Below are 27681 nucleotides of genomic sequence, written 5' to 3' on the forward strand. Positions count from 1 at the left end.
CCCAATGAAGTGGCCAGTTGGTGTTTATTATACTAACAATTTAAAATGCATTGCACTTAATGTAGTGCAATTAGAGTATTTTTACAATGTGGTGTTGCTACTTTTACTTAGTAAAGTACTCTGAATACTTCTTCCATTAAAGTATCTGTCTATGCCAAGGTGCAACACACTGGAGATCTATATAACACTACAGTATAAGTATAACATATTATATATCGGAAATGTGTTTGCAAAGCAGTACCACAAAAAGTTAAATACAATTCAATCTTCAGACCTGGACCACCCATTTCTCTAAGCGTCATCACCTCTCATCCAATCCGGACGCTTTCCACCTGTCCCTCGGGCGTATTTTGAGAAGCCTGGACCAATCAGAAAGAGCGGAGCACTTTGTGACGGCGAAATCAAAGTTGTTGTAAGAGCGCGCGCATGTATGTGTATGTGTGTGTGTGTGTGTGCGCGCGAGGAGGATGGGAAGGTAAACTGTCCGGTTAGAGAGAGAGAGGCGCGAGGCACCGGAGAGAAGTGGACAAACCTCACTGGATATTTCACCTCACCGGAGAATATACATTTATTAGTTTAGAGTCTTAAAAAAGAGAAAAACAACGAACACTGCGCAGGAATACCGTCTATAGACCTACAAGCACATTCCCAGATGGATGCTGCCGGTGAAAGATGACTTGACAGTTAAAAAAAAAAAAAAAGAGACACCGTGGCGATGTTTAAACCTCTGCGTGCGTAGTTTATTCCCGTTTCTGCCACCGTGGACTTATCAGTTTGTTTCAGGAGCATTTTTATTTATTTTTTCTCTGAGCAGAGATGACGGAAATCAGCGAAAAGGAGAATGAACCACAAAACCGAGACCTTCACCGACCACAGGCGACCGTGCCAAGCCAACCTGAATCAAAGGTAACAACACACCTGTGCGTAAATGGCTCGAGAAATGCGTTTTTCTGAAGTTATTCATTTTTTAAAGGATTTAAAATCAGTATTTAGCCCCCCTGTGCTCTGTCTTTTAAATAGTTTCATAATGGGTAAAGTTGTTTGTTGTTTTTCTCTTACGAGGCTAATCATGTGGAGGCTGCAGGTCTTGCATAAGAACCCCCTTTAAGCTGCTTTTAATTCTTGTAACTAGCCTGACCTCAGAGTTAGAGGGCAGAGATTACACCGAGGTGCTTGTCTGTGTGTGGCACGTGGAGTGAATCCACAAATGTGTTATGTGGCACACATTCAAGAAAAGTCACTGTTCTATAATGAGATGACACCCCTTTGACGCAGGTGGACACATTTTAGGGAAGATGCTTTGAGACTGGAAATGGACCAAAGCCAAACAAAATGTTTGGTCCATGCAGTAAATGTGGGAGGTACGAGCAGAGGCTGTACCTTTTATCTTAGAAAAGCATGAGACACAGGAAGGCAAGCTGGGTGGATTAACCTGCTATGGTCAGAAATGAGCTGCTGGTCCCTTATCAACTTCACATCCCTCTCCTCTCTGCATGTCCTATGCACATTTTTTCTCTTGCTGCAGGGGCAGTTTGAAACATACTCTCATCTCAGATCGCAAGATGATGACGTCCACCCAGTTTGAATAGTCTGCAAAAAACAATTCATATTGATTCATCTGCAATCTCTGAATTCAAGACTTCTTTTAGTGTTGTTACCTGTTCTTATTCTTCCATTACACCGATCTTGGCCGACGTAAAATAGATTTACAACTAGATTTTGACCCTCTTCTGGAAGGTGGCTCAAGATTAGGATGTGTGACCCGCTATAAAGTGTTTCAGTGGTGCGTTCGGCTGAACAATTCTCAATCGAATTAACACAAACCAGTAAGCACAGCTTTCCGGAGGCTCTTGGTGCCCCTGGAGTTCTTTGGCCCCAGGGCAGTCGCTTGCCTTGTTGGCAATCCAGAGGTGTATAATCCAGCTCTGCAGTATTTTTCTATAAAAGGATGGTTGTTTTCTTTTTGATTTTTCTTGACATAAAGTGGAGCTGAACTGAGAAATTCTCACTCGCTGACTTGACCTAAATCTGCTGCATCTCATTTATTTTTCCAAATTAAAAAGAGCCTCAAGAACGGCCTCAATCGCAGCGGCGATCGCACAAACAACACATTAAGGCTGACTTTTTAGTTGCCACAGGGACCTGGAACAAGCCTGGCCAGGATGAGGCTTCTTGTTGTTTCTATTTGACTACTACAGACAAACACAATGGATTGTGGCCGTTGAGGTTGCTGCATGAATTTATGAGCCAATCAGCGAGCAGATGTTTGCTGTGTCTTGCTAGGGGGCTGGGTCATAATTCACGCAAATAGCCGTCCAGACAAAACAGAACAGGGAGGAAGCAATCCGCCAAGCTGCGTCAGCCGTGGAGTGTGCTTGGCAAGCCCCCACCGACGGCCGCGACCGCTCCACGTTCTGCAGAAGAAGAAGAAGAAAGAGGAGGGAAAGATTAAATGTGTGTTACAACTTAGAGTGTAGTCTGCTCGAGGCCATCTCTAGAGCTTCGCTTGTTTCTCTCTGTCATTCTCAAATCGTCTCACTTCCCTCCTCGCGTTATTAATTTCAAAACAATTTTTGCTTCCCCTCTTCTGCTCCCACGTCTTTCTCTTTCTCAGTTCCCCCTTCTCTCTCTCTCTCTCTCTCTCTCTTTCTCCCTTTCTCATCTCAACAAGCGCTCTCTTCTCCATCCCTCTCTGTCTCCACCGTCGCTCGGCTCTCAGAGTATTTATTACAAGTCCTAAGTGGGTCTACCGGCTTTCTAGAGTGCTTCTAATAGAGGCTGTGACAGACAATGAATAGTTTTTCCACCTCCTCCACCTACGGGCAAGGTGATAGCTCCAAAAAAAATATAATTATTCCTGTCCAATCACCTGGAGAACTTGACATTCAAGTGTCTGCGTTTAGTGAAGTGCGGTCAAGTGCGTGACGTAGAAAGTGACACAAAGTAACGGGAATAGTTCCAGATTATTTCTATCAGATATATGTTTTCGCATTGTTGCAGAGTGTTGGATGAGAAATATACCGATCAATAGATCAATACCGCTCTTGTCTGTTTGCTTAATGGGACGTTACCGCCAGCAGCCGGGGGGTGACTGAGCTTAGCATAAAGACTGGGAATAAGGGAACAGCAAGCAAAGGTAACATAATATGCAGACAGGGGACTTAAAAGCTGACTAATTATCACATTGTATCTCATTTGAGTGTTTAATAAACAACATTTCCTGGGGGTTATGTGGCAGACTATGTCTTGGTTGGGAGCTGTTGCCAGGCAACCAGCAGAGATCCAGCTACATAACCCCCATTAAACAGCAAATTGTAATTTTTCATTGTTTGTGTGCATTAAATAAACAACATATATGTGTGATAGTTATTGAGATTTGGTGCTGGCTAGTTTTTTTTGCTATTGATCTTCTTGTGTACCTCTTGGCAAGAAGGTAAATCAGAGAGCCTAAATGTTGAACTATTCCTTTTTAAACTCTCACAATCAGCTGCTTTATGAAGTTTAATATGCACAAAAGACAGTGGGTGTGAATGCTGATAATGTAAGGTGGCGCTGAGCCCACCGGTCCACAGGGCCCTCACACGACGCATCGCTTTCTCAGCCAACACTGAGACGTTTTTATGAGGTAGAATGATGGCAACGGTTTCTCTCCGACTTTGCCCTTCACATTTACTTTCTCAGAGATCCCCTCCTTCTGCCGGTCGTTCCACCGACTTCAGCGGTTCTTTTTATCCTCTCTTTATCTAATTAATTCTTGTTCTCCTCTTAGAATATGTATTTTTTTTGTCTTTCTCTCCTGACGGTGGCCCATTTGAAATGAAACCCAAAGCCTTTTCCCATCTGCCCTTCATCTCCCCTCATCTTATTCACTTCATGTCTCTCCTCTCCTTTCCTAGCTGTCCTTCCTTTCCTACATCATCTTCTTTCGTCATAGCTCTGAGTGGTTGGGCTGCCAATGGTTTGGCTGAGTGCTTGAGAGAATAAAACCTTGTCTGTGCTCGCGTGAGATACTGGCGCAGGCCTCTGCAGATGGTGCACAACCTACAAGAGTGCACGGAGGCGTCTCTGCTGTTCATTGCAGTATTCTCCAAAAAAAAAAAAAAAAAACAGGAGGTGTGCACACAAAATTTTCTGTGACTAAGCTCAGAGTCAATGAGCGATAGTGAAACAGTGTAGTGAGTGTCCAACAATGTCCAACATGGCAATATTTTTACACACTTTGCAACAAATTGCCTCATCTTTTTCTGTGTGGCGGCAGATGATGAGTCAGTTGGCTGTTTCTGTGGTCTCTCGAGGAAGGGTCGTAGAGGCGAATCTGCTCGGCCAGACAAAAAAACGTAATGTCACGGTGGCAGTGATTTATTAGTTTGGAAAGGTCACAGCGGGTTTACTTACGAGTGACTCTGTCAACTCTGCCAATTAACAGCTGACTCGTTAAACTAAAACACAGGATCACCATAGCTCGTGGAACTATTGTCTGAAAAAAGACCGCTGGTGTCTTTTAAGCTCCAGCGTGAGTGAGTGTGGTTTTGTAATCTTGGGCAAAATTCAAATCCGATCATGGGACACTAGTGTGCTTGTGATTATGTGAATTTAGGGATATTGAGTAGCAGAGAGATAATCCTCTTGCTGAGTGTCTTTAGCCGCTCCGGGACGCTTTTCTGTCCTAAAAAAAACAACATGAACGTGATGTGACCACACGTGCGGTTGTAGCAGTGGCTTGCATAAAGCAGACTTAAGAGTCCTGCCAGGAAGGAGTGAAACAAAGAGAAAGAGGAGAAGCGTGTGTACAAGTGAATGTACAGACACTGTTTGTTGATTAAGACATTTCACACCTTTCTTATCTTCAGTTTTCATTCTTAGATTTACTTCTCATAAATATTCAAACGTGAAAACTCCAATTTGTTATTTCTACAGTTCATTAAACGAATCATTAAACACGTGTTGGATATTGTTTTAATTAATTAGTTTTTAACAGGTTTTGACAGTGGTGGCATTTAATTTCCACGTCAGTGTTAACTTCTACACTCCTGCAGCTACATTTCTTAATGAGCAAATGCACAGAAACGTTCATGTGTGCCCCAGCATGTGTGTGTGTGTGTACAGTTCCCATGATTGTGTAGATGACATTTCTGGACAAAGTGTTTTCTGCCTTCTGTTTGTTTCTTCCGTATCGCCGTTAGCAGGAGGATACATCAGTCACTCGCCTAACTTCTGACAGACCGTGATATGTTTGTGTTTCCCCTGCCAGAATGATGGACCTGTAGTGCTGACCTCTGGTAGACACTATAGTCTGGACAAGAAACAGATAAGCAGAGAGGAAGATGGGAAGAGACGGATATTCAGACAGACAAAATGATACCACTACACCGTTGTATCCATGAATGAACGCAAACTGATGATTTTTGTACTTTTACAGCGTCGCTGCTGTGGTCGTGTCTCCGACGTTGACCCAGCGCAGATGTGATTAATGATTAAGACATTGAATTACCGTCCTTGATTGAGTTCTGAAATGCTGATCCAGCACAGTCCCATGTGCAGTGTCAGGGTTACAGTGGCGTCAGCGGGGAATAAATATGGACTTTATTTAGTCCTTTGTTTAGCACTGACCTTAAGTTTCAGCTTTAGAGACGGCTAACTTCTGAGGTTATTTTGTCTCTTAAAAGCAAAGCTGTTGATGTAGCGGAAGAGGAAAAACACAGTTTTGGCAGATTCACCTTGAAATGAAACGTGTACTCAGGTTGCTTAGCAACCGTGATGTTTCTTTGTTATCAAGTCTTCCGGAGCGCACTGCTAATACGTTACTGGCATTGAAATAAGTTTTAGTTATTAAGGTTTAAAAAAAGTTTCTGTCCAAGGTAATGACAGACACGCAGAGACAAATTTCACCTTTTACAATGGTCACATTTATCTGAAATAAAGATTGCTGTCATGAGACATCTTGTCCTGCTCCCTGCACATCTAAGTGTTTCTCTCTGACTCACAAAGACTTATGAAGACATTCAGTTTAGTTGGCAACAAAACCAGTGAAACAAGTTTCCTGACTTCCAATACTGACTCAAAACAGGATGGAATTAGTCACTAGCACCTTTTACAAACCAATGCTTTTGTAATTTCCAAGTATATAATGTAGAAGATCACAATTTAATTACTTTGTATGTGCTAAATGTAAGATATTATAGCCCTAACTTGTTACGAGAACCCAAGTGAGTATTGTTCTTTCACCATTGTGTTAAAATCAAAGAGCAGCTGTGGCAATCACCTAAAGTTAGCCGCAAAAGCTCCTCGTGCAGTTAAGCCTTTTAAACGGCTGGATTTGGAAATGCAAGCTTCTTTTGCGGCACACCCCAGACAAGCAGCTTGTGAGCTGTCGGTCTTTGCTAGCGACAAGAGGCTCGTGGATCGCTTAAGAAACAACTCTTCAAACAGCAGCCAGATATCTGAGAGCCGCACGCAGAGCTGTGAATATGACAATGAGATGCGGATAGGAGAATAATTTATCTTGATTCACACTTTTTCTTTCACCCAAGATATTAACATATAGTATAATTGGTCACGGAGACATCTCTGGTTCACTTTAGGTTTCTTTTCTCATCTGGAAAATCCTTAAAATAAAAAACTCTGTCATCTCATAATTTTTTTTGATTTATATAAGTACTGACATGACATGTCAAGCGCCTTTTAAAAATATGTGACATTACCAAAAATACTAACAACTTGCCCTCTTAATGGGCTTTTTGGATGCTATGAATTCCTCAGGATGTCACTTAAAATCCCCTTTAATACATAGAGTAAATATAACATTTTCTATATTTCTATTAATAATGTCAGTTTTACACTGTAGGTAAGTTTCCAATTTGTTCCAAGACCCCGTGGGCAGCGATGCAGCTCATGCAGTAAAACTTTCCATTCACACAAAAGGTTGTTTCATTGTAGGTGCAATTTTTACCACACAGGGTTCCAGCTGGAATAATGCCAGAGTGAGGTCATCTGTAATTCAAAACTCAGGTCACTGCAAGAAAAAAATGCCAAACTCAATCACCAGGCACCTGTTTGATCAGTAATACTGTCAATATCACGAGATGAGCTAGAGATGTCCTGAGAAAGACACTGCAGTGGGCAAGACTTGGCAGACACTGGGATGTGAGTTGCTCAGCCATGTCCCAACTGCAGATGAGGATTTAACAAATGTCCATTTAAATACTGGCATCTAAACAGTTCAGTAATAACACAGGAGATATTTAGAAATGTGGGAACAACCTTTAACCAACATACAGTACAGTAGCAGCTTTGACACTGCTTGAGAATGTTACTGGTGCCAGACTAAGGATAAAACAAGCCTTTCATATCCAAACCAGGTTTATAAACCAGATGTAATAAGTGCTGATGTATATTTTTGGGACTTAAAGTATTGAGTTTTATGTATCTGAACCCAGTTCAACCAGGACTGATTCCTTGAGAAGACCTAGAGCACCAAACAAGTCGTGCCAACCAGAGTGAAACTCTTGGCAGATTTACCACTGCTGCAGAGACAGGAGCGTTATTGTTTCATGTCTTCATTTCTGTAAGGAAAATTATAACTGTAGTCCAATAATTTACCGTGGATGGTTTGATAGATAATGTGGATTCTGCCCAAGGAAACTAAAAAAAGAAGGAAAGGTCGTTACGTTATAAAATCAATGTTAAATGTTGCTCTGCTTGGTGCCAGACTTCGTTGCCAGCTCTACTGAAGCCTATGGGACATGCATGGAGAGGCACAATAAAACCTAACATATCTGCAAATTTAAAAAGTTGCAAGTGGTGTATCGCTTGAAAAGAATGAGATTGAAAATCTGTGTCCTTCATTCCTTCTGTGGTAATTTTATTTAGATTCTGAGGCTGCTTTACTATGATTTACAGGAAGCTTATAGGAATATCTATTCAAATGAAATGTTTAGAAACCTCCTTTGATTTATTAATTGCGTATGCATAGGCTGTAAACTAACCCTTAAAATAACTAAGGCATATATTTCATTGCTATCAAAAACCTTGCGTGATGATGAAACGTGATGATCTGAAAATAATGCACTGTAATTGAATGAATCATAAAGTGAACACCTGGGCTGTAAATCCCATTTGTCTAGTATCCTGCTGTGACTATTCTACCTAAAGCCTGATCACCATATCAATGAACTGTAGATTACATTACATAACATAGCTAATGGGCTCAGATAATTACTTATTAACGTTACCCTGTTACTACCACATATGCACTAGAAGTCTATTATTAAATCTAGCAAAACATTTTTGTAACATCCATACAAATCAAATAAAATGTCCAAAGAAAACACATGAATAATGAACTACATTAATAATATAACTAAATGCCCATTCACTAATATGCTGTTGCTATGTTCACAACCAGAAAGCATGCTGTGCTTTAAAGCCAGTTTGACATAGTGGCTAAGCTGTGCAATGACAGTGGGCCCCCCCAAAAAAAACACTTTTTCTTATAAGTTTACATTGTGAAAGAAGTCACCATATGGCCCAATAACATCTGGAAAAGTCTAGAAGAGCCATATAGTGAAATAATGTTATTCTCATTCAAGTTAGTAAAGGGATAAACCAGAAGTTAGCGATTTGGCCGACGGAGGTCTGTAGTGTGTTTGCTCTATGGGCCACATACAGAAGCATTTGTTGAAGATGCGGGTAATTAAATTCCCAGAAATCAAACTTTTTGGCTTTGTGTTCCACTGAGCAGCGTCCAGTAAAAATTAATGGAGTATTCTTTATTACGGCTGTTTTTCCATTGTTGGCTGGTTATTTGATTCATTTTTCGTGCGATCAACTCATTTCAGCCAAGTTGTCTTATATAGTAGCTGTTTGAGTCGCTAATACCACCCACCTCTTCTCATTGGCTTTTGACACCATGTAGAGTGTTGATTTTATGTGTATACATGCATATTTTTATTTATTTTTTATCTTGTGCGGGTAGTGCGTTTTATTTTATTTTATTTGATTGTTTTTTAATCTTTCTATTGTCTACTTTGTGTTTTTATTGTGTTTTTATTGTGTTTTATCTTGTTGTGCACCACTTCGGAAACCTTGTGTTTTCTAAAAATCGTGCTATATAAATAAAGTAGATGATTGGATAATACAATGTCGCTAATTAATCACTGTTGTGTATTTCACTCTTCGCTCTTGTACTCGTGCTGACTCCGGATGTTTATTAGATTACTGCATGGGTAACACTTGTTTCTTCTTCGCTTGATGGACAGTCTGGCAGTCTAGGTATATTTTACAGCAGCTTTTGTTAGAACAATTGTTTATGAGATTTCTTTTCTTTTTCTGATTTGTAAATGACTGTCATCAGCTTTGTTTTGTCTGGCATTGTTTTCAAAGGATTTAGCTGTGCACCATGGTGAGGGTGGAAAACATGTTTTGCCTGTGACTGTAACTGCATTGTAAAGGCGGCGGGATGACTTTTTTCACCGTTCGCACAGGCATCGTAATCATTAATTCATCCCTCACAACAGTCTATTTATAGAAGCCTTCACCAAACATCTCTGTGCTCATTTTAAAAACGGCCGGAGAACAAGGCTGAGACGTCTACTCCGTCTCTCCGGTGTACCGTTTGTCTGTCAGACGTGTGATAGAGAGAGGCCCTGGTGCATTGCTGGGCTTTCAAAGACGACAGGGTTTGATGGTGGTAGTGTGGTATTTTCAGCCTATCTCTTCACTCACTATGCCCCCTTTTTCCCATTTCTCCCTTCTGTTTTACCTATTTTTTCCCTCACTTTGTTTGACTGCCCTCATACTTCTGTCAGTAGTTCAAAGTCTGATACGTCCCCAGCTCTGTGGTCCATAAATAGACTTTTCAAAACCTTACAGAGACACAAGAGTACCACAGAGATTTGCATTTTGTTACAGGATATGAGACAGGACAGCTACACTAATTCACATGTGATAAGAGTGACCATAAATAATAGGAGATAATTAAGATAGTGTGTGCGTATGCAGCGTACCAAATTTGAGAAGCTCCGGCAGCTGCAGTAAAGTTTTTGTTGTATTATCACTTGCACTGTGCACTGATAATAGATTAGATATGAATAACTTGCTTCTCTCAACTGACTTAGCTAAATATGACCACAGATTTAATGATCAGACCCCTTCATCAGGCTTTATATGGACTGTGCGCTCCACGACATGCTGGTTTAGCAGATCTGAATGAATCCACTACAGCCCTCATGAAGCTGCTCGTATGACTATTCTGCAAACTACTAACTGCATTATTATAGAGCCTGTTGAAGGGCAGAAACAGAACTGACCTTGGTTGTGAATCTGAAACCATCAGAGTCAGAGTAAGGCCGCTAACCACAACCTTAAATGAGCCCCAGACCAACAGTACACACACGGACAGGGCTGTCCACATAATTTCAGCCATTAAGTGTGATTCAGCTTGGCCGAATGATGAACTGTGAAAGTGTCCAGAGAGCAGTTGCCAAGCTGAAAAAAACTACATCATATCTTTGTACATTTTATATGTCATAAAACACTTGGACTATTTCTTTGGCTTTGTGCTTAAACTTTACAGGATAGGACAAATGGGATAGTGTACAGACACTGTTGAATAATAGATCTACTGATGAACTGTATAAAACCACCCACTAAAATATTGTTTTAATGAAAGTTAAACTGAGAAAATGCAGACACAACACAGGGCCAATTTTTATGTTTATTCAAGTCTTATAAAAGCACTTAGAAATACATTTTGTTCTTCTGTCTTCAAGTGAGTGCTGTGTCTTTAATCTTTGTAAAAGCTCAGGGAGGTATATTAAGCCAATCGATTATCGGTCATGTGTTGCCTAAAATAAATTGTTCCTTTTCCCCTGGAACTGGGGCAAAGACCAGCCTTCACCACTGGAGAAGATTAACAAAGTCAGATAAGTTAAAAATCTAATGGAGAGTAACATCCATTACTGAATAGACCACCGGTCGAGCCAAGAAAAAGGCCATTAAGGAAAGCTTGGACTCAGCTCCCTGTAGAAAACATTTACGAGAGGCACTCACTAATGAGTCAACAGAGAGGACTGTTTTCATCACTCAAACTAATTGGCATCTGTGAATCTGTAGCCTAAAGAAGAAAAAGAGGAGCCGGCTCAATGCTATTGATCGAATTATCTGCGAAAAGGGGTGAGATGGGCGACGCGGTGGCTTTCAAAGCTCAAAGGTGCAGTAGACATGATGAGGATGCTGCTACCGCACACATCATCGTAAAAACGGCGATATGAATCATGCATAACACTCTCTGGGTTTTTCTAGGGAGAGGGAAAATGTCTGACATGCTGCAGCTAAACAAGCAGAAACGTGTTAATACAGAATTAAAAATTTTTTTTACAACTATCAAGGCTCCGGTTATCAAAACACTGTCCTCCACCCAGTGGTTAACACTGACTGCTAATGAGCTCTGTGTAAATTGAGGAGGTTCTCTTCAGTCTCAGGGACCGATTACATCCTTGCCCTCATCCTCCAGGCCATTCTGTTAATATATGGCTCCACAGCAGTTATTATTATCCATATATTGGATCCCATCACTCCTAAGTCACCGTAATTGTTTGTCATTAGCAGCTCCCCTTTATTGTAGCCAAAAGCACTGCGTGGCAAGTGTGCAGGAAACGGCTGCAGCCAGAGTCAAAGATAAACGCAGCGTTTGCCGTGCATCACTGACTACATCAAATGCAAAGGTGCAGGCCGCTCAATAAAACTAATCAAACGTGAATTTTAAGGGGTATTGACTTGCCTTGGATTCGCAAGGAATGGCAAATCTGTGATCTCGGGAAAGAGGCGAAAAAAGCTGAAGATGGAAGATCAGAAGCCAGCCTGGCAGGGCAAGGACAGTCAGAGGGTAAAGAGAAGCGGCAAACAACTTGTTTTCAATCCCCATGTGATTTACTGTAACATTAAAAACTAGAGTTATGTATAAGATATAAGTATAAAGTTATTTATCATTAAGGGTTTAACACAAAAACCTAGCTAATCTGCCCCCATCAGGACTGTGATTGTGGTTTAATCAATTTGAATTGACTGTTACCTTGAAACAATCACATGCATCGAAGCACGTGTCATTACTTTTCTCCACCAGAGCCCAGTATACTGCAAACCACTGAGAATACAAACAAAAAAATGGACATCTTGCATGTCAAATAACAAGAATATGTTGTGTTTATGTAGATTACAATCTTTAACAGCGCATAGCTGATGGATAAAATATGTTTTTAGGACCTTTAACACTTGTTGTGTACTTTGTGTGGTTTTCCATCACTTCCACATGTGGATGTGTTTTGCAGTTTGTTGTCATTCCTCTGAAACAGAAGCCCAGTTCTCTTGCATCTGGTTGTAATTTTGTATTTTTCTCTCTTATGTTTTTTTGTCTTTCAGTTGCAGCGGTTGAAGCGATCCCTGTCTTTCAAATCAGTCATGCGCAGCAAGAGCATGGACAACTTTTTCCAGCGCAGCAACGGCGAGTCCCGCCAACCCTCAGCGCTCATCACTACACCTCCACCCCCCCCACTGTCGCCTCCCCCCTTGTCCGAGTCCCCCCTGGCCTACGAGCGCTCTCCCTCCCATTCCCCGTCTATCAGTCCCAACCCCTCGTTGTCGTCGCACTCACCTTCTGTCAGTCCCTCGCTGTCCGTGACCTCCAAAACCCAGCCAAAGTCTCAGGCCCAGCCGGTGCAGCCGGTCAAGACCCACTGTTTCCAGGAGCACGTCTTCCGTAGGCCTACAAGCTGTCAGCGATGCAAACACATGATTCAAGGTGGGTCAGTTGTTCACCTGGTTTCTTTGGCTGCATATTGTTAGCTGTGTTTTTGTGACTTTCATCACTTTTTGTTTGTGGTTCTCAGAGGATTAAAGATCATTACTAAGGATAATGCCAGTCCAAGTGTAAATTGTTGACAACAAGCTCTGTGGTCCCGTGTTGTTTACAAGCCTCCTCTGGGACATCTATTGCCTTTCTTACAATTGGTAGCTGCAGCTTTCACATAAACCAAGTCACCAAATATATTTCCAAATCACAGTTTATGTTGTCTCTAGTCCAGGATGTTTTGTTTTTTTTATAACTCTCTTCTTCCTGCTTTAACAGAGAAACTGCACCAGATTCACAATCTGTTTATAGTGTGCACATCAGCTGGTTTCAGTCCTCTGGCTGCCTGCACATCAGGATCAATTCAGGATAGTGATGATGATGTACAGGGGGAGACATTTGTGAACTCTTAATTACTTAATTACTGGCAAAACTGCCAGTGTCTTCTGACCAGGCTTAAGAGCACATTGATCAGTCACAAATCAAAGCCAAAGGCTTTACTGTGCCTTTTATTCTTGCAACTCATGCTTTAGGTGAGATTTCTTATTGAAATTAAGACGTGGATGGTTTTTAAACTCTCTGAATTTAATGCAGACAGGTCATATCTTAATTAGGATGTGTTAATTGTGCACCAAGTTTTGTACTTATACAAGTCAGTCCAGTGAAAACATTTTGCATGCAGACCAGAACTGATATTTAGACGTTTTATTCAAAACTATTGGTTCCACATGTGAAGCACACTTCTGTTACACATGTTTTGCTAAAATAAACAATCAAAAGTCTGGCAAGTTTTTTTAAATGTAATGTTTGAAACACCTAGAGTTACAAAGAAGGGAAACGGACACAAAGCAGAAAAAAGGCGACATTTACAAGCATTATTCTTTCCCACTCTCTTTCCCATTACCATTACAGCACCTGATGTTGCTGTTCGCTGTGGTCTTAACCTCTTGCTGACACCAGAAATATTGAAATACTGTCTTTAGTCAGTTAACTGTTTGATCTCTGTGCAGGGAACTCAAAGCAGGGGCTGCGTTGTAAAGCCTGTAAGCTGGCGGCCCACCTCTGGTGCTCGTCGGAGCTCTCCCAGCAGCCTTGTAATGGCAAGGTAAGAGCACTTCAGACTATCTGAACATTAAATCTTACTACCTTTTACAAAGCTCACAGTTACACCTTACTGCCAACATAAAATATATAGTAACACAAAGCTTTCTTTACAAGTGCCTGGCACTGTTCCGGCAGAGAGATGTGGCCATCTGGTGTGAAACTCTGAGATGTTCTTCCAAAGTAATCTTCAAAAGTAGCTCACCTGGTCAGTGAGAAATGTGTCTAATCAACAAATTATTACTACGTAGCATTTTATAACAATAATAATCATAATAACAGCATTTTATAACAATAATAATCATAATAATTTGGATCAGACGTGAACTTTTTTGTTATGTTTTATATTTGTACTTTCATTTGTGCCCCTGACTTGTGAAAGGGAACAATGCCACCCTTGAAGGGACAACTCTCATTAGCATAAAATGCTTAATCACTGGTCAGGGAGGCTTTGTAATTTTAATTAATTAATAATATTAAATTAGTTGCTTTACTCATTTGCTGCCTGCAGTTATCTCCCAGTAGCCCAGCTTACCATGGGCAAAAAAAACATTCCTCACATAGTTAATTACATTTTTATATTCTGTGTATTTGTTTGTGAAACTTACTGGAAACACATTCTCCGTGTGGGCCACAGACTAACCCTGAATGCATTGTGTCAGCAGAATGAAACAGCATCTGGATGTTGTAATTGTGTCTTTCAGTCAGTTGGTGTAGCCTTGAGTCCTGGTAATATGCTTAGCCCCAAAGCCCCTGTCTTGTTAAAAGCGGATAAAGCCCTTTTCAAACCAGCAGAGACAAAAGGGACGATATTATAAATGGTATGCGGATTGACCAAGGCTCTGCAAATTAGACTAAGACACTGGGAAACATGTGAATGGGTAGCAGCGAGATAAAATTATCTCTCGGCTATAAATGCCATAAGAGGAACAAAAGCGGAGGAGGATGACACTGATAAAGTTTCAATGGCCAGGTCCCAACATTTCTTCACTCAGCCTTTTTGTCCTTCCTCTCCGCATGTGCTGCTCTTCTCACATAACGCCCTCCTCTCTTCCTCTCTCTTGTCTGGATGCTACATTTCCTTCCTCCCCTCTCAACTCCGTTGGAAAATCAATATCTCCCTGTACCAGCTGGTCTGGCTAATTCAGTGTGAAATTCTGTGTTTTTGAGGCGCACACAATCCCTCGAGGATATGACACGGCGGGCTCTAACCAAAGCCTTCGGCAGTGTCCTCTCCGATCAGTGCACACTCATCAAAGCGAGGATTATGCATTTTACTCAAAGTGGATGGAGTTCGGGGCTTCGTCTTTTTACGTCGATGTAGCTTAAGGTTCGGGGGGTTCGCTGACTCTCAACTAAAGTGCGTCATCCAAAGCTTTTTGTGTAAAAATAGATTGCTTGTGAAGTGTTGTAAGGTCAGGTGTTTGTTTTTGTTTTTGAATTCATGAGCTTCATCATACACGTTTTAATAAAGCAACAGAATGCAATAATAAGAAATGTTAAAACTAGTTGGACCACATCATAACAGAGTTTGAGAAAACTTGACTTTTGGAGTAGAAATGTTAATCACACTCTTGGGGATGACTTGAGACCAGACAGAGCAGCGATGTCGCTGCAGCAGGGAGAAGAGAGCAGAGTGTCTGTTAGCAGCAGAGTCCAGTGAGGAGCAGCAGGAGGAGCAGGACGTCTTAGTGTGACTAATCATGAATATGTTACTCTGTACTTCCATTTCATTACATGTCAGAGGGAAATATTACACTACATTTACATGTGAGTGACGGTTACTGGTTACTGCACTCTCTAACAAACAGAAACGAGTTGGTAAAATGGTCCCAAAAGTCTTATTTTCTAAAAAGATCGGTGTGTACGATTTAGTGACATCTAGCGGTTTATTTGCTGATTGCAACCCCCTTGCTTCACCCTCTTCTTCCTAGCATGTAGAAGAAAATATAGTGGCTGCAAAACATACAAAAGACCCTATCCAGAGCCAGTGTTTAGTCTGTCTGTTCTGGCGCTACTGTAAAAAACATGGTTGTTCAACATGACAGACTCTGTGGTAGGTATAAAAGGCTTGGGCACCCTGGTAGCACCCCATGTACGAAAGGCTAAATTCTTGCTGCAGCGACCGGGTTCAACTCAATGCCTGTGGTCCTTTGCTGCATGACTTCCCCACATCTCTCTCTCCCTGGTTTCTAGTTTATCTCCGTCCTGCCCTGTCAAATAAAGGCAAAACACAACAACACTGAAATGAGCTGCACATTGGTCAGCTACATTATTAAAATTACTGCTTACAGGTGAATATATAGGTTATAATAAAACAGAACATGAACAAGGCCATTCTGCACATGAATATTTACTACGAGTATTTTGCACAACATGGTACTTTTACTTTTACTTCCATAAAGGACCTGAGTACTTCTTCCACCACTGGTCATTCATGACAAAACCATAAAAATAAGTTGAGCAGGCACCACTTGTGTTTATGTAAAGCAGTGTCATTAAAAATGAAAAGGGAATATGGATTACTGCAGCTCCGCTGGCTCGCTCTCAGCCCATTTGCTGAGTGCACCCGTATGTGACCGAATCCTTTAAAATCTCTCCAGAATCAAGCAGCTTTAAATGACTTTGGAATCGTGTCAACGTTTCGCTAATCAATGTTAATTGGTCTTAAAGATGTATTACAGTTTGATTAAAGAAATAGGCCTGCTGAGCAAAGCACAAAATAATTACTTCTGCAGGCAAGCTTTACACACACACACACACACAGACTCTCATCCTCATCCCGAATTTGTCTGATCGATTACAGCCATCAGAGTCCAATCTCGCCTTTTGTGGATCTCAACTGAACAAAGTGTGAAATGTACACCTCAACAAGTCCAAGACTGTCCCGTCGTGCTCCACAGTGACCACTGCCCATACGTTGATATGTGATTGTAGAGGTATTGTTTGGCGACTGGATGTGAGAGAATATGTGCTGTTTCCAATGCTGAGGAAATCATTTATCTACCTCCAGTTCTGAGCACATCATTTCGTTCCCATTTGGAGCACTGACAGAGGAGATGAGGCCAATTGCCACTAATTAATTAGCATAATCCGACAGTAAGTGAAGCATGGGGAGTGAGACTTATTCACGGAGAGCTCTTTGACTTTGTTTTCTGTCCTGTGTTTCCTGTGAAGCACTTTGTGACAGAGATGCAACCAAGCACACAAAAAAAGCTGCGTGTCTCTGTGTCCGTACGTAAGAGCTGGAACGATGGGTCGATTTATGCATCAGTCTATAACTATGTTGACAATTACTTGACATTATTTGATGATAGCTGCTACCTAATCTTGTTCATATTGTTAAACGTGCAGTGTGTAGACTTTAGTTGCATCTAGTGATGTTAATCGCTGCATTGCGATCACCTCACGTCACCCTCCCTCTGTCTAGAGTTAGTATTTAGTTTCTATTCCAGGCTACTGTAGAAACAGTGTTTCAACATGGTGGCCTCTGTGAAAGAGGACTTGTTCGCTCTGTAGATATAAAGGGCTCATTATATTTTTAGTTGTAAATGGCACTATTTCCCAGACAATTCATAAACCAAACAGTCAATTAATTAATTGAGAAATACTCAGCAGATTAACGTGTCTAAATGGATAGAAATGCTCGGTGAACATATGGCGGTTATTTTCAATTTCTAAAAGCGGTGTATTATTAGAAATGCATTATCAGTTCAAAATGTGTGTTCACAGTGTTCAGTTATGTGTTGGCACAGAGACTTTCATGGAGTTATTTCAGTCTCGAGGTGAAGTTTGTTTTTTCTGTGAGCGAGGAGATAAAGAAGAGATTCTGGGCGAAATTCATGTCTGTCAGTCGTGAGAGCAGCCGTCACACTCTCTCTCTCAGAAGCTTAAAGCACTGTTTCACTTTTGGAAGACTTCTGTACTTTTTAGACGGTCTACGTTCACAGGATCTGTCAAGTCAGCGTGGCAGTCATTTCAGTCTATTCCTACACTTTCAGGTACAAGTAACAACATGTTGAAAACCCTCAAATTTTTCAAAGTTTCCTGAAATCATGAATAGGTGAATAATTTATCAACGATCTCTCGCTTGATGCATCATGACACAGTGTGTGTGCATGAATATATTTTATTTAAACTACTTCTGCTACTTAAACTCTGAAGTTTCCTGGGTTTAAAAAGTCGCAAGTATCATAAATGCTGTTACATTTGATACAATAAAATCAGGTCAACCACTGAATATAACACAATACAGCAGAAAGATAACTCAAAGATTAAAAACATTTTTTCTATGGCGTGTTATTTTCAGCATATAACACTTACTGTAAAACAGATGGGAAGAGATACAGAGATCAGCTGAAGCTGTTACACTCGCTTTATTCTGTTTCTATTTAGAGAGCACTGAACGGATCCATCACAGCCTCTCTCAAAAACAGGACTTTGTAATTTTATCTCTTAGAACGATGAGTCACGTACCGGAGCTAAACATATTTCACTTGCTAAATAAAGAAACACAATCTGATATCAAAGTTTTACAGTACCAGATCTCCACTGGGCGAGCTGCTTCCTTTTTGTGCCGCTCCGATGGGCAGATCGTGATTTGTAAATTAGCTCGAATGCAGAAAAGAAATAAGTTTAGTCACACTCCATGAGGCATACAGCAACGTTGGCCAGGATCTATCTTCAGATATTCTCTGTTAAAACTAATGGACAGTGTATTATTGCCTCCATCAGTGGGTAATAGTGTAGTCATAGATCATATTAGCTGGTCCAACCTACATGTGACAAGATGGTTCTTGCACATTAATAATAAGAGTGAACTTGCTTTGATACATCATGACTTCTTCCTCCTACAGTCCATAAACTAAAGAACTCAGCATAAAATCAAGCAAATTGTTTTTAAATGTCACCCACAAGAGAAACTGCAACTGTTCTTTAGTGATTTATTTTCAGTGTCGGGCGTATCAGGTATTGGGGTCATGGAGGTTGTAATGGAGAATGGGGGGGAAATTAGTGTTTGCCTTCAGCAAATGTCCTGATGGAGAAGCTGGTGTCATACTAACGGTCAGCATTGACTCATATTGATATATGTGTATAATTATTTTGGGAAGGACGTTTTGTGTGTTTGGTAGATAAGTGACAGAATAGAGATGGAGGGGAGACATTTCAACCACACTTGTATTGTAGCTCACTGCAGGTTTGGTGTATAAATAGATTTTTTTTTTTTTTAATGTGTTTTATATTGCTGAATTCTTTTTCATACTACAGACGAATAAAAGATAAATGAAAATAATCCAGGTGCCTCCACATTTCCAAAAGTTTCAGTAGCGCAGAAATACAGAACACGCACTTCTTCAGATACTCAGCTTTCATCGCACGTACTGTACTGTTCCCGCTTTTCCCAGGTAAAACCACACAGGCATTGTCTTACACCAGAATATTACGTCTGCCCTTTGTCGTCTTTCAGCCTCAAGTAACATTTCTCCTTCCCCTGTCCTTCCTCTCCTGGCTCGCCATCTCTCCACGCCGGCCTGTCAGACAGGAGCTTTCAAGAGGAACTTCAGCTCTCCTCTGCTGACCACTGATGCGCTGGGTGTGGTCAGAGAGGCTCCTGCTGCCCAGGGTGAGTGATGGGAACACTGGCTGATTTCTCACAGCACTAAAAAAAACTGTAACCCTCAGGATGACTATTGACTATTCAGGTCTGCGGCCTTCGGCTCTTGACAGGCCACTGTGTATTCGTAAGGGGGGGCGTGTTTGTGTGTCAGTATAGTGTCAGCCATAAAAGTGCACGTGTTGCTTTGTTTCATCTCGCCTGTGCAGAAGCAGATAATGGCATTGTTGACCCTGTGTATGAGGCACTGCGTTATGGGACGTCACTGGCTCAGATGAGTCGCTCCAGCTTCAGCAGCATCTCTGAATCACCGTGTCACGAGGTCTGAAAAACACACACACACAGCCCCCCGAGTCATTCATGTTATACATTCATGTCAACATTAATTACACAAGAGAATATAGCTGACTTTGCTCCCTGCAATCCTTTTTTTAAGGTGGAAAAACTGCAAGACAAGCTAGAAAACCAGCCAATAGCTGAAGAGGAACACATCCCAGGAAGTAAGTCAAATAGTTTTCCTTTAAATTTTTAACTGATGATTGGCTGTTTGACAGATAAATACTGAAAAAAACTTAAAGGAATAGTTCCACATTTTGGAAAATACTCCTTCTGAGAGGTAAATAAGAAGATTGATACTGCTCTTATGTCTGTGCTAAATACTGTGTAAAGGTACCAGCATCTGCCGACACCTTTAAAGCTCACTATAATGAATGCATCATATCTCATTTGTATAAAATCTGCTATAAAAACAACGTTTAGGCACATAACCTAAGAGGTGGCAGGTGGACTTTAAGACCTTTGTACAGAGCCAGGTTTCCAGTATTTGTGCTGAGCTAACCATCTATAAACAGATATAAGAATGTATGAATCTTCTCTAGGCAAAAGAGTGAATAAGCATATTACATAAACTACAACTTAAAACAATTTCTTTGAAGGAAAATCAAATCTCTCCATTACAAGATGTTAGATATCCTTGTTATGTTGTGGTCAGTACATCTGAGGGGTTATTATGTCGTCACCAGTTGCAGCTTTTCCCTAACCTGCCTCATCTGTTTCTGTTTTAGTAGTAAGTTTCTCAGACTTTTAGCGAGTCGAAGTTAGTTATTCAGTTCTTGTCTAGTCACAAATAAGTCAGTTGAGAAAGAACAGTTGTCCAAATTACAAAAAATCTGTTAAAGGAGGGTGTCGGATTTTACACACTGCCAGTGACAGATCCAGAAAGATGCAAGCTGTGGCTGTACTGCATTCTTGTCTAGCAAGGCAGCTGTTGGCGGAGACATTTGTATCTCTGCCTTTTTGAAAAAAGGCTTCAGAAATTTTCTCTTCTTCTGATTGTTGAACATCAGAGCAAATTCAGAAATCTGAAAAAGAAACCGTCTGGTACAAAAACACAACATTTTCCACTGATCATGTCGGGAACTTTCTTCTTTTTAGTTTTTCTGGGAAAAAGTGCTTTTTGTCTTTCTTGCCAAGAGTTTGATGAGTTACCACCCTCATGTCTGTACATTAAATATGAAGATACTACAAGAAGTCGCTTAGCTTAGCAGGGTCTTTTTATAGGTAGTCATGTCATCACTTTGAGGTTGCCAGGCAACAAGCACAAACTCCAGGAAGTCACTGCCCCCAGCCAAGGGGGCTTCCTTTTAAAAATGTTGTATCTCTAAAGCTCTCAATCCCGTGATGTAGATTTTGCCCACACCAGCTAAAACAATGCAAATGTCCCATAAACGGATGGTTCATCATTAATAAACTGTTCGAATGATGGTGAGAGTATCAGTTTATAGATATGTTTCTAAGCTTTTGTGACAAAAGATCATTGTATGCTTTAATGTCTGAATGTTTAAAAAATGCCATTACAGTAGAGATACAGTACGCCGGAGGCGCAGTGTGTGTGTGTGCCTCCACAGTGTGTACTGTAACCTCTCTGTCTTTAGTCCCAGGAGAAGGGATCATCTGCTATGCTGCCACTTTACAGTAAATGACCTTGGCTCCTGCCTTCCTTCTGTTTGCCGCAAAGTGACAAGACCCCTCTGTGTGTTTCTCTTTCACCCAAACTCTTTCGCTCTCCCTCTCCACACATATTGTCTTGTCTTTTTCTCCCTCTTTGTGTTTATGTGTCTGTCTCTCCAGTGCTCACGCCTCCTGAAAGCGAGAAGGCTGATTCAGAAGACAGGGTCAGTCTGAAGGTGTGTAGTCAGGATTCTCTCATCTCTTATTTTTCTGGGTGAAAATGTACTCTGTCAACCCCCCTTCAAACTCCCTGACATTTTCAGAAACTAATAACCTTCCTCTCTGTCTCTTTGTCTGTCTTTTCATATTCTCTATTCGTGTTTTTGTTAGACTCCGAAGAGAGTAGAGGTTCACTCCATCCACACCTACGTGGCTCTCTACAAGTTTCTGCCTCAGGAGAAGAACGACTTGGAACTGCAGTCAGTCCAGTTTCTTTGAATACTGTACTGTGTGTGTGTGTGCGTGCGCGAGTAATCCGGTCAAAGAGGAGGAAGTGTGTACCTGGCCAAAATTGACTTACATTCGTACGCCATCTGCCTCCCCAGCGGGACGATCAGAGGGGGGGCTCTGAGGTTCAGATTGGGAGAGGGGTGAGCGTGCTGGGAGGCCGGGAAGGACAAATAGCTGCGTCGAGTGTATGACATAAGAAAGAAAAAAATCCTTGTATGTTAGTAGGTGCAGAAAACTGCTGAGTGTGGTATGACACCCACTACTAATCTGTGAATGCGTCTGTGCAAGAGGACAGCACATGAGGCGTTTCTTCACATGGACAGAGCAGTCCCTTTAGAAAAAGAACTCACTTCATGGTGACATTTACAACACGATGGCAAAAAGAAGTTAGCACACTTTATTTGAAGAGGTGTGCGCACGACTGATGACACCCGTCACGAACATGAAGGAATCTTTATGAATGTTTATGACTGTTGTCATTAAGTGTCAGTTATGGCATTTTTAATGGGCTTATGGTTAATTAACTAAATGACACTTAATAGAAACATTCATAAAGATTCCTTCATATTTATGACTAGGGCTGCAACATTATACCGCTGCCATTGTATACTGTGATATTGTATTTGCTCATCTATGGTATTAAGAAAATATAGGCTGTATATAATATAGTAATGATAATATTAAAGCATTTGTTCAAGCAAAACAGTTCAACGTTGATGATGATAATAATTGTATTATACTAACTAAAACATGATATTTTCTGAGACTTATCATACTGTGAAAGTCATGTCACTCTTATGCACACCCCTTTTAAATAAAGTGATACTCAAAGCAGGTCTTTAATCATCAACCACACTTTGATACCTACCAAATGTAGCCTTCTAACTCGCATGTAAGATGTAAAATGTTACTCGAAGGGTGCTAACTGTGGCATTAATTTGACTCATTCTTTGTAACGTGTCTGTGAAAAGTATGTTTGAAGAAATATTTTTCAAAAAAATGTGCTTAATGTGCCACTTTCATGTATACTTGATACAACTGGTTAGCTTAGCTTAGCATAAAGACTGGAAGCAGGTGGAAACAGCTAGCCTGGCTCCAACACAAACAAAGATACAGAGCCATGCTAGTAGTCTTCAAGACCAGATTCTGGCTCCAGCATCCTATTTAGCATAGAGACACCTAACTCAGCAAGAAAGTGAATAAGCAAATTTTTAGTTTGAAATGTCAAACTACTGCAGCACCTTTTTTTTAGATGGTGTAATTTGGGAATGGTGATAAATCCTCGAAAAAAACTTTATCAAAAGTCTCATCGAGCATTTTGTTTGCTTTTCCCGCAGGCCCGGCGACAGAGTTCAAGTCACAGATGACTCCAACGAGGACTGGTGGAAGGTGGGCTTAGAATAAAATCTATTTCTATAATATTTCAGAATTCTCACATTTCCCTCTATCGTTTTACTAAGCCAGTGCTGAAGTGAAGAAAAATATTATCACTGCAAAGCTTTGAAATAGATAACACAGACAATAAGGACTTCAGTAAGACAGTCGCAGAAATCAGTTGAAGTTCTTCCATGCAAAGCAGAGCTGTTCAGAGACGGGGAAGATAAAAGAGCTGGTGGATGAGCTTGAAGGACAGCAGGTGTGGGTGTTAGCAGAGCTAGTTAGCATGAAGAGGGAAAGAGAGAGAGAGAGAAAAAAAAAAGGAAGACAGATTGCAGTCGATGTTTAATGAGGCAGCTGAAGATCTTAACCTTCACCTGCTGAAGGACAGACAGATCTTTACATAAGTAAAACACCAGGGAAAAGTACCAGAATATCCACGTTATAATAAAATGGCAGCAGAGCAACCATATTTCTATAATTTATGACTGGTGTCACGGAGCTGCAAGTTCATTTTAAAACATACTTGGAGTTACCTTTTCTTTGCTGAAAGCCGAAAGCTCGAGAGCTCTAATCTGATGGCAAAACAACCCCTTAGCAGAATACTTAGTTTTGGCAACACAATTTGTACTTTGTAATGTGTGTGATTTGAATTCGGCACAATATTTACACCAAAATACACGTAAATAGAGGTAAAATGGTACAATTATACAAAACACTTTAGTATTATAGTATTGAGAGTAATTTCCACCCACGCAATCCGCATTTCATTACAGTCTCCCTCCATGTCAGTGTAAACATGCCGTTGCTACAATGTCAACATTTGGACATGAGCAAAATGGCCTCAGTGGACACCTCATGGGCTTTGTACGCCTGTGTGCCAGAGTCTCTGAAGAGAACAATGGGGATTAGAGCGCCGCAAATGCAGATGCTTTTTGGTCGAGTGCTGATGTTGCTAATTAAAGAACAAAAACACTGTTTTTATTTCAGATTTTCTGCAAATTGTGACCGTTTGTTCAAAATGTGTTACCGTGATATAAATGTGATGCATATTTGGGTGGTTTAACTGTAAACAAAAAGCACAAAGAATCTAAATATACTCAGCTAAGGACTGTAGTGTGCCGGATTTGTCGTTTGTGTTGAACATAAGCAAGCAGATGATTGAAATGTAAAGTCAGCATCAAATATTTTTATACTACAAGCAATTAAGAACGGATTTTTCCAATTTGGCTGCCTCAGAACAGGACAGAAAATATCTATTTATATCTGTGAATGACTAACTGTTTGTGTGTGTGTGTGTGTCCATGTTTGCGTGTGTTTACCAGGGGAAAAGCAGAGACAAGGTGGGACTGTTCCCGGCCAACTTTGTGCAGCGGGTCCGCCCTGGTGAGCGGGTGTGGAAGGTCACCGCTGGTTTCCACGGCAACCGAGACAAAGGCCAGATGACTGTGAAAGAGGCCCAGGTTGACGCGCATATAAAACACGCACACCGTTATTCATATATTTATTTATTTATTTATTTACTCCCTCTGACGTAAACGCGCTGAATAATTATGTATGTAAATTCATGCAGAAAACTGCTGAGATTACAGAGGACGGCATGTTATGGCTTCCAATGCGGCTCACTTTTAGCCTCAGTCCACAAACTCTCTCACATTACTGAATGTCACTCGCTCCTCCTCCTCCTAACCCAAACCACCTCTCCTCCCTCGCTCCCTACCTCCCTCCCTCACCTTCTCTCCCTCTGCAGATCTGTGTGGGGAAAAACGAGGAGATTGACGGTTTCTTCCGACTGAGCAGCGGCAAGAAGCGAGGCTTGGTCCCCATGATGTATCTGCTAGAAATATGATGGCAGCACACTTCTCCTTGACCCTCAGTTTGATAAAAAAAAGAAGTTCACTACGATGGAGGAATACTCAGGAGTGTTTACCGAACACCTCACTGACCATCAACCACTCATCGCCCACCCCCTCCAAAAAAAGTGGCAGCGATTTTAGCAGCTTGTGTGGACGACGACCCACCATTTTGCTTTTTTTTTTTTTTTTACTGCAGGAGACTTTAAAGAGGAGGGGATGGGGGAGAGGCTTCTTTTAGAGCTACTTTACTTGTAGCACAACTTTGAACTTTGTGTGGTTTTATACACACTCCCAACAGAAATGTAGCATCGTGTTGAAGAGGACAGTGTGCAGGAAGTCTGGCTACCTCACTAGCCATTCCCATTGGCCCACCCACCTGCGAAAAATGAAAAGACCTTACTATGATGTCAAGGCGTGTCCAAGCCTAAGGGACTTTGGAGGGCAAACCGTCTTCATTTAATCGTTTGTGCTAGAGAAAACGAGACATTGTGAATGATTGTAGCTCTTTATCGTAGTGGCTCAAACAGATCCGGTTTAGTAGATTCATGTAACTGTGACGAGCCTGTTTTTGTTTGTGCAGACTGCGTCTCACAGTGTCTGCTGTTGTAATATGAATTCATGATGTGCATATGTATCACAAAATGATTCAGGTATTACATTGTGTGTATGTTTAAAAGAAGAAAAAAAAAAACATTTAAAAACAAAAGCCCCCTCTGCGACATCTTGGTCAAATGAAAGTCATAACACACACACATACACACACACTTGTGTATTTCAGACTGCTCTCCAGTGATTAGATTACGATACATTCATGCTCTTCACAGCTCTGAGGTGACAAATGCTTTCTGTGCGCCTCTGGGAGCTTTTTTTTTTTCCTCCCTCAGTGTGCCCTTCAATCACACTCTCTTTACACACACACTAACACACATAGATTTCTTCATAGTTCTCTCTGTTCCATGTAAGTCTAGAGTCAGTGTCCTGTCATTATTATTCTCGGCGTCGTTTATCTGTATGTAACGTCCTGTAATATTCACTGTCATATCCGGTCGTGTGCCACAACGCGAGGACGGTGTCTTGACTTTCTGATTATACTTGCTTTTTATTCTTGCATGGAGGGGGCCAGAGCAAAGAAATACTGTAATTCAGGATAATGGATGAAAAAAAAAAAGTGACGATGGCTGTCAAAGTCTCTCAGAGGTTCATGTTCCAAACTTCAGCTGTCAAAATTGTGATGCATTTTTTTGATGAATGAGAAATGTTTCTCCCAGCACACATGATTACTTTAGAGACTGGTATTGTTGCTGGTATTTAAAGGGACACAAGGCAAACTCACCACCACACACCATTTGATTTATTGCTCTGTCATTATAAACCATAAGGCAGTGACAAACTGCCTTTGTTGCAGCAATAAGTGTAAATAAAAATATGACAGTATTTGTTAATAGCCTTATAAAGATACTGTATATATTGGCTCTGAATAGCACTCTGACTAAGAGGTTTGCAGCTATCCAGGAGCCAACTGAGGGCATTAACTTTACAGGTACAAATTAAAGGAGATTATTGTTTATTGTCCCACTTACCGTAACGTATGCATCCCTTTGCTCTATTAACATCTAGCCCTCTCAGCACAAATCTTTTTCAAATACTATGCACAACAGTTCTAGTCACTCACATTATTTTGTACTCCGCTTGTTTCCTGCGTAGCCACACATGTCAGCGCATACCCCGTGCTTCTGCAAAGATTTGAATTTGGAATTTGTCCATCTTGGATCAGTCTGCACCACGCTAATCCTAAACATTGTTTTCACTGACTAGAACCATGATTGGCTCAGGATCAGTATTACCCAGGTGAAACCTCCCTCCCCCCTTTTCTCACCTCAGTGCACACTACCGGGCTAGTTCTTTGCATGGCTAGCTGCCCTTTGATCCTTACAACCTCTCAATAAAGTCAGAGATGAACTGTCAAATCCTGTGTTCGTTTTATTTGAGAAATAATTTGTGTTGTGCTTTAGTCAGAGCGGGGTGAAATAAAGATCCGGTTTGCTCATGGGATTATTAATAATGGAACTTTATCAAGTGCAGAATTGACCATATTGGGTGTTTTTATATTGTATAAACAGAAGTACAGTAATTGAGTACATGTATCTAGTGACTCTCCACCACTGTATAACACATATTACTAAGATCACCATGACATGGGCACATAATGAGAGACTGGAGCTTCAGTTTTTTTCTTTTACCCCAATCAAGACTCTCCATCCTTCATATGGACAAACTGTTCTGTCCGGCGGTGGAGTTCAGGGTATGCACAGGAATATGGAGTATACCTACTTATTTTTCAGTGGAGTATAGCCACTTCTAAAGCCCCTCTTGTGCGCATCGCTACACTTCAGTAGAGTCCTGCAAGTTGATTTTTTTCCCCCTAGGAT

The 27681-nt window shown here is 41.0% G+C and overlaps 1 protein-coding gene across 3 annotated transcripts; it reads left to right on the top strand.

Moving 5' to 3' along the window:
* Positions 1–418: 418 nt before the first annotated feature.
* LOC104933776 (SH3 and cysteine-rich domain-containing protein 2) lies at positions 419–27219 on the top strand. Of its 3 annotated transcripts, none has more exons than XM_027289768.1 (12): positions 419–731; positions 815–906; positions 12418–12796; positions 13855–13949; positions 19454–19568; positions 19769–19881; positions 19996–20059; positions 21690–21745; positions 21900–21988; positions 23357–23408; positions 24722–24859; positions 25147–27219. In XM_027289768.1, the coding sequence occupies exons 1-12, from the start codon at positions 716–718 to the stop codon at positions 25243–25245; spliced, it is 1308 nt and encodes a 435-aa protein (XP_027145569.1). In that variant the 5' UTR covers positions 419–715; the 3' UTR covers positions 25246–27219. The 3 variants fall into 3 exon arrangements, with proteins under 3 accessions (XP_027145569.1, XP_027145571.1, XP_027145572.1); XM_027289770.1 differs by having other exon boundaries at positions 19484–19568; XM_027289771.1 differs by lacking the exons at positions 21690–21745; positions 21900–21988.
* The last annotated feature ends 462 nt before the right edge of the window (positions 27220–27681 follow it).

This window comes from Larimichthys crocea, chromosome XVI (assembly GCF_000972845.2).
Source record: "Larimichthys crocea isolate SSNF chromosome XVI, L_crocea_2.0, whole genome shotgun sequence".
Classification (NCBI taxonomy): domain Eukaryota; kingdom Metazoa; phylum Chordata; class Actinopteri; family Sciaenidae; genus Larimichthys; species Larimichthys crocea.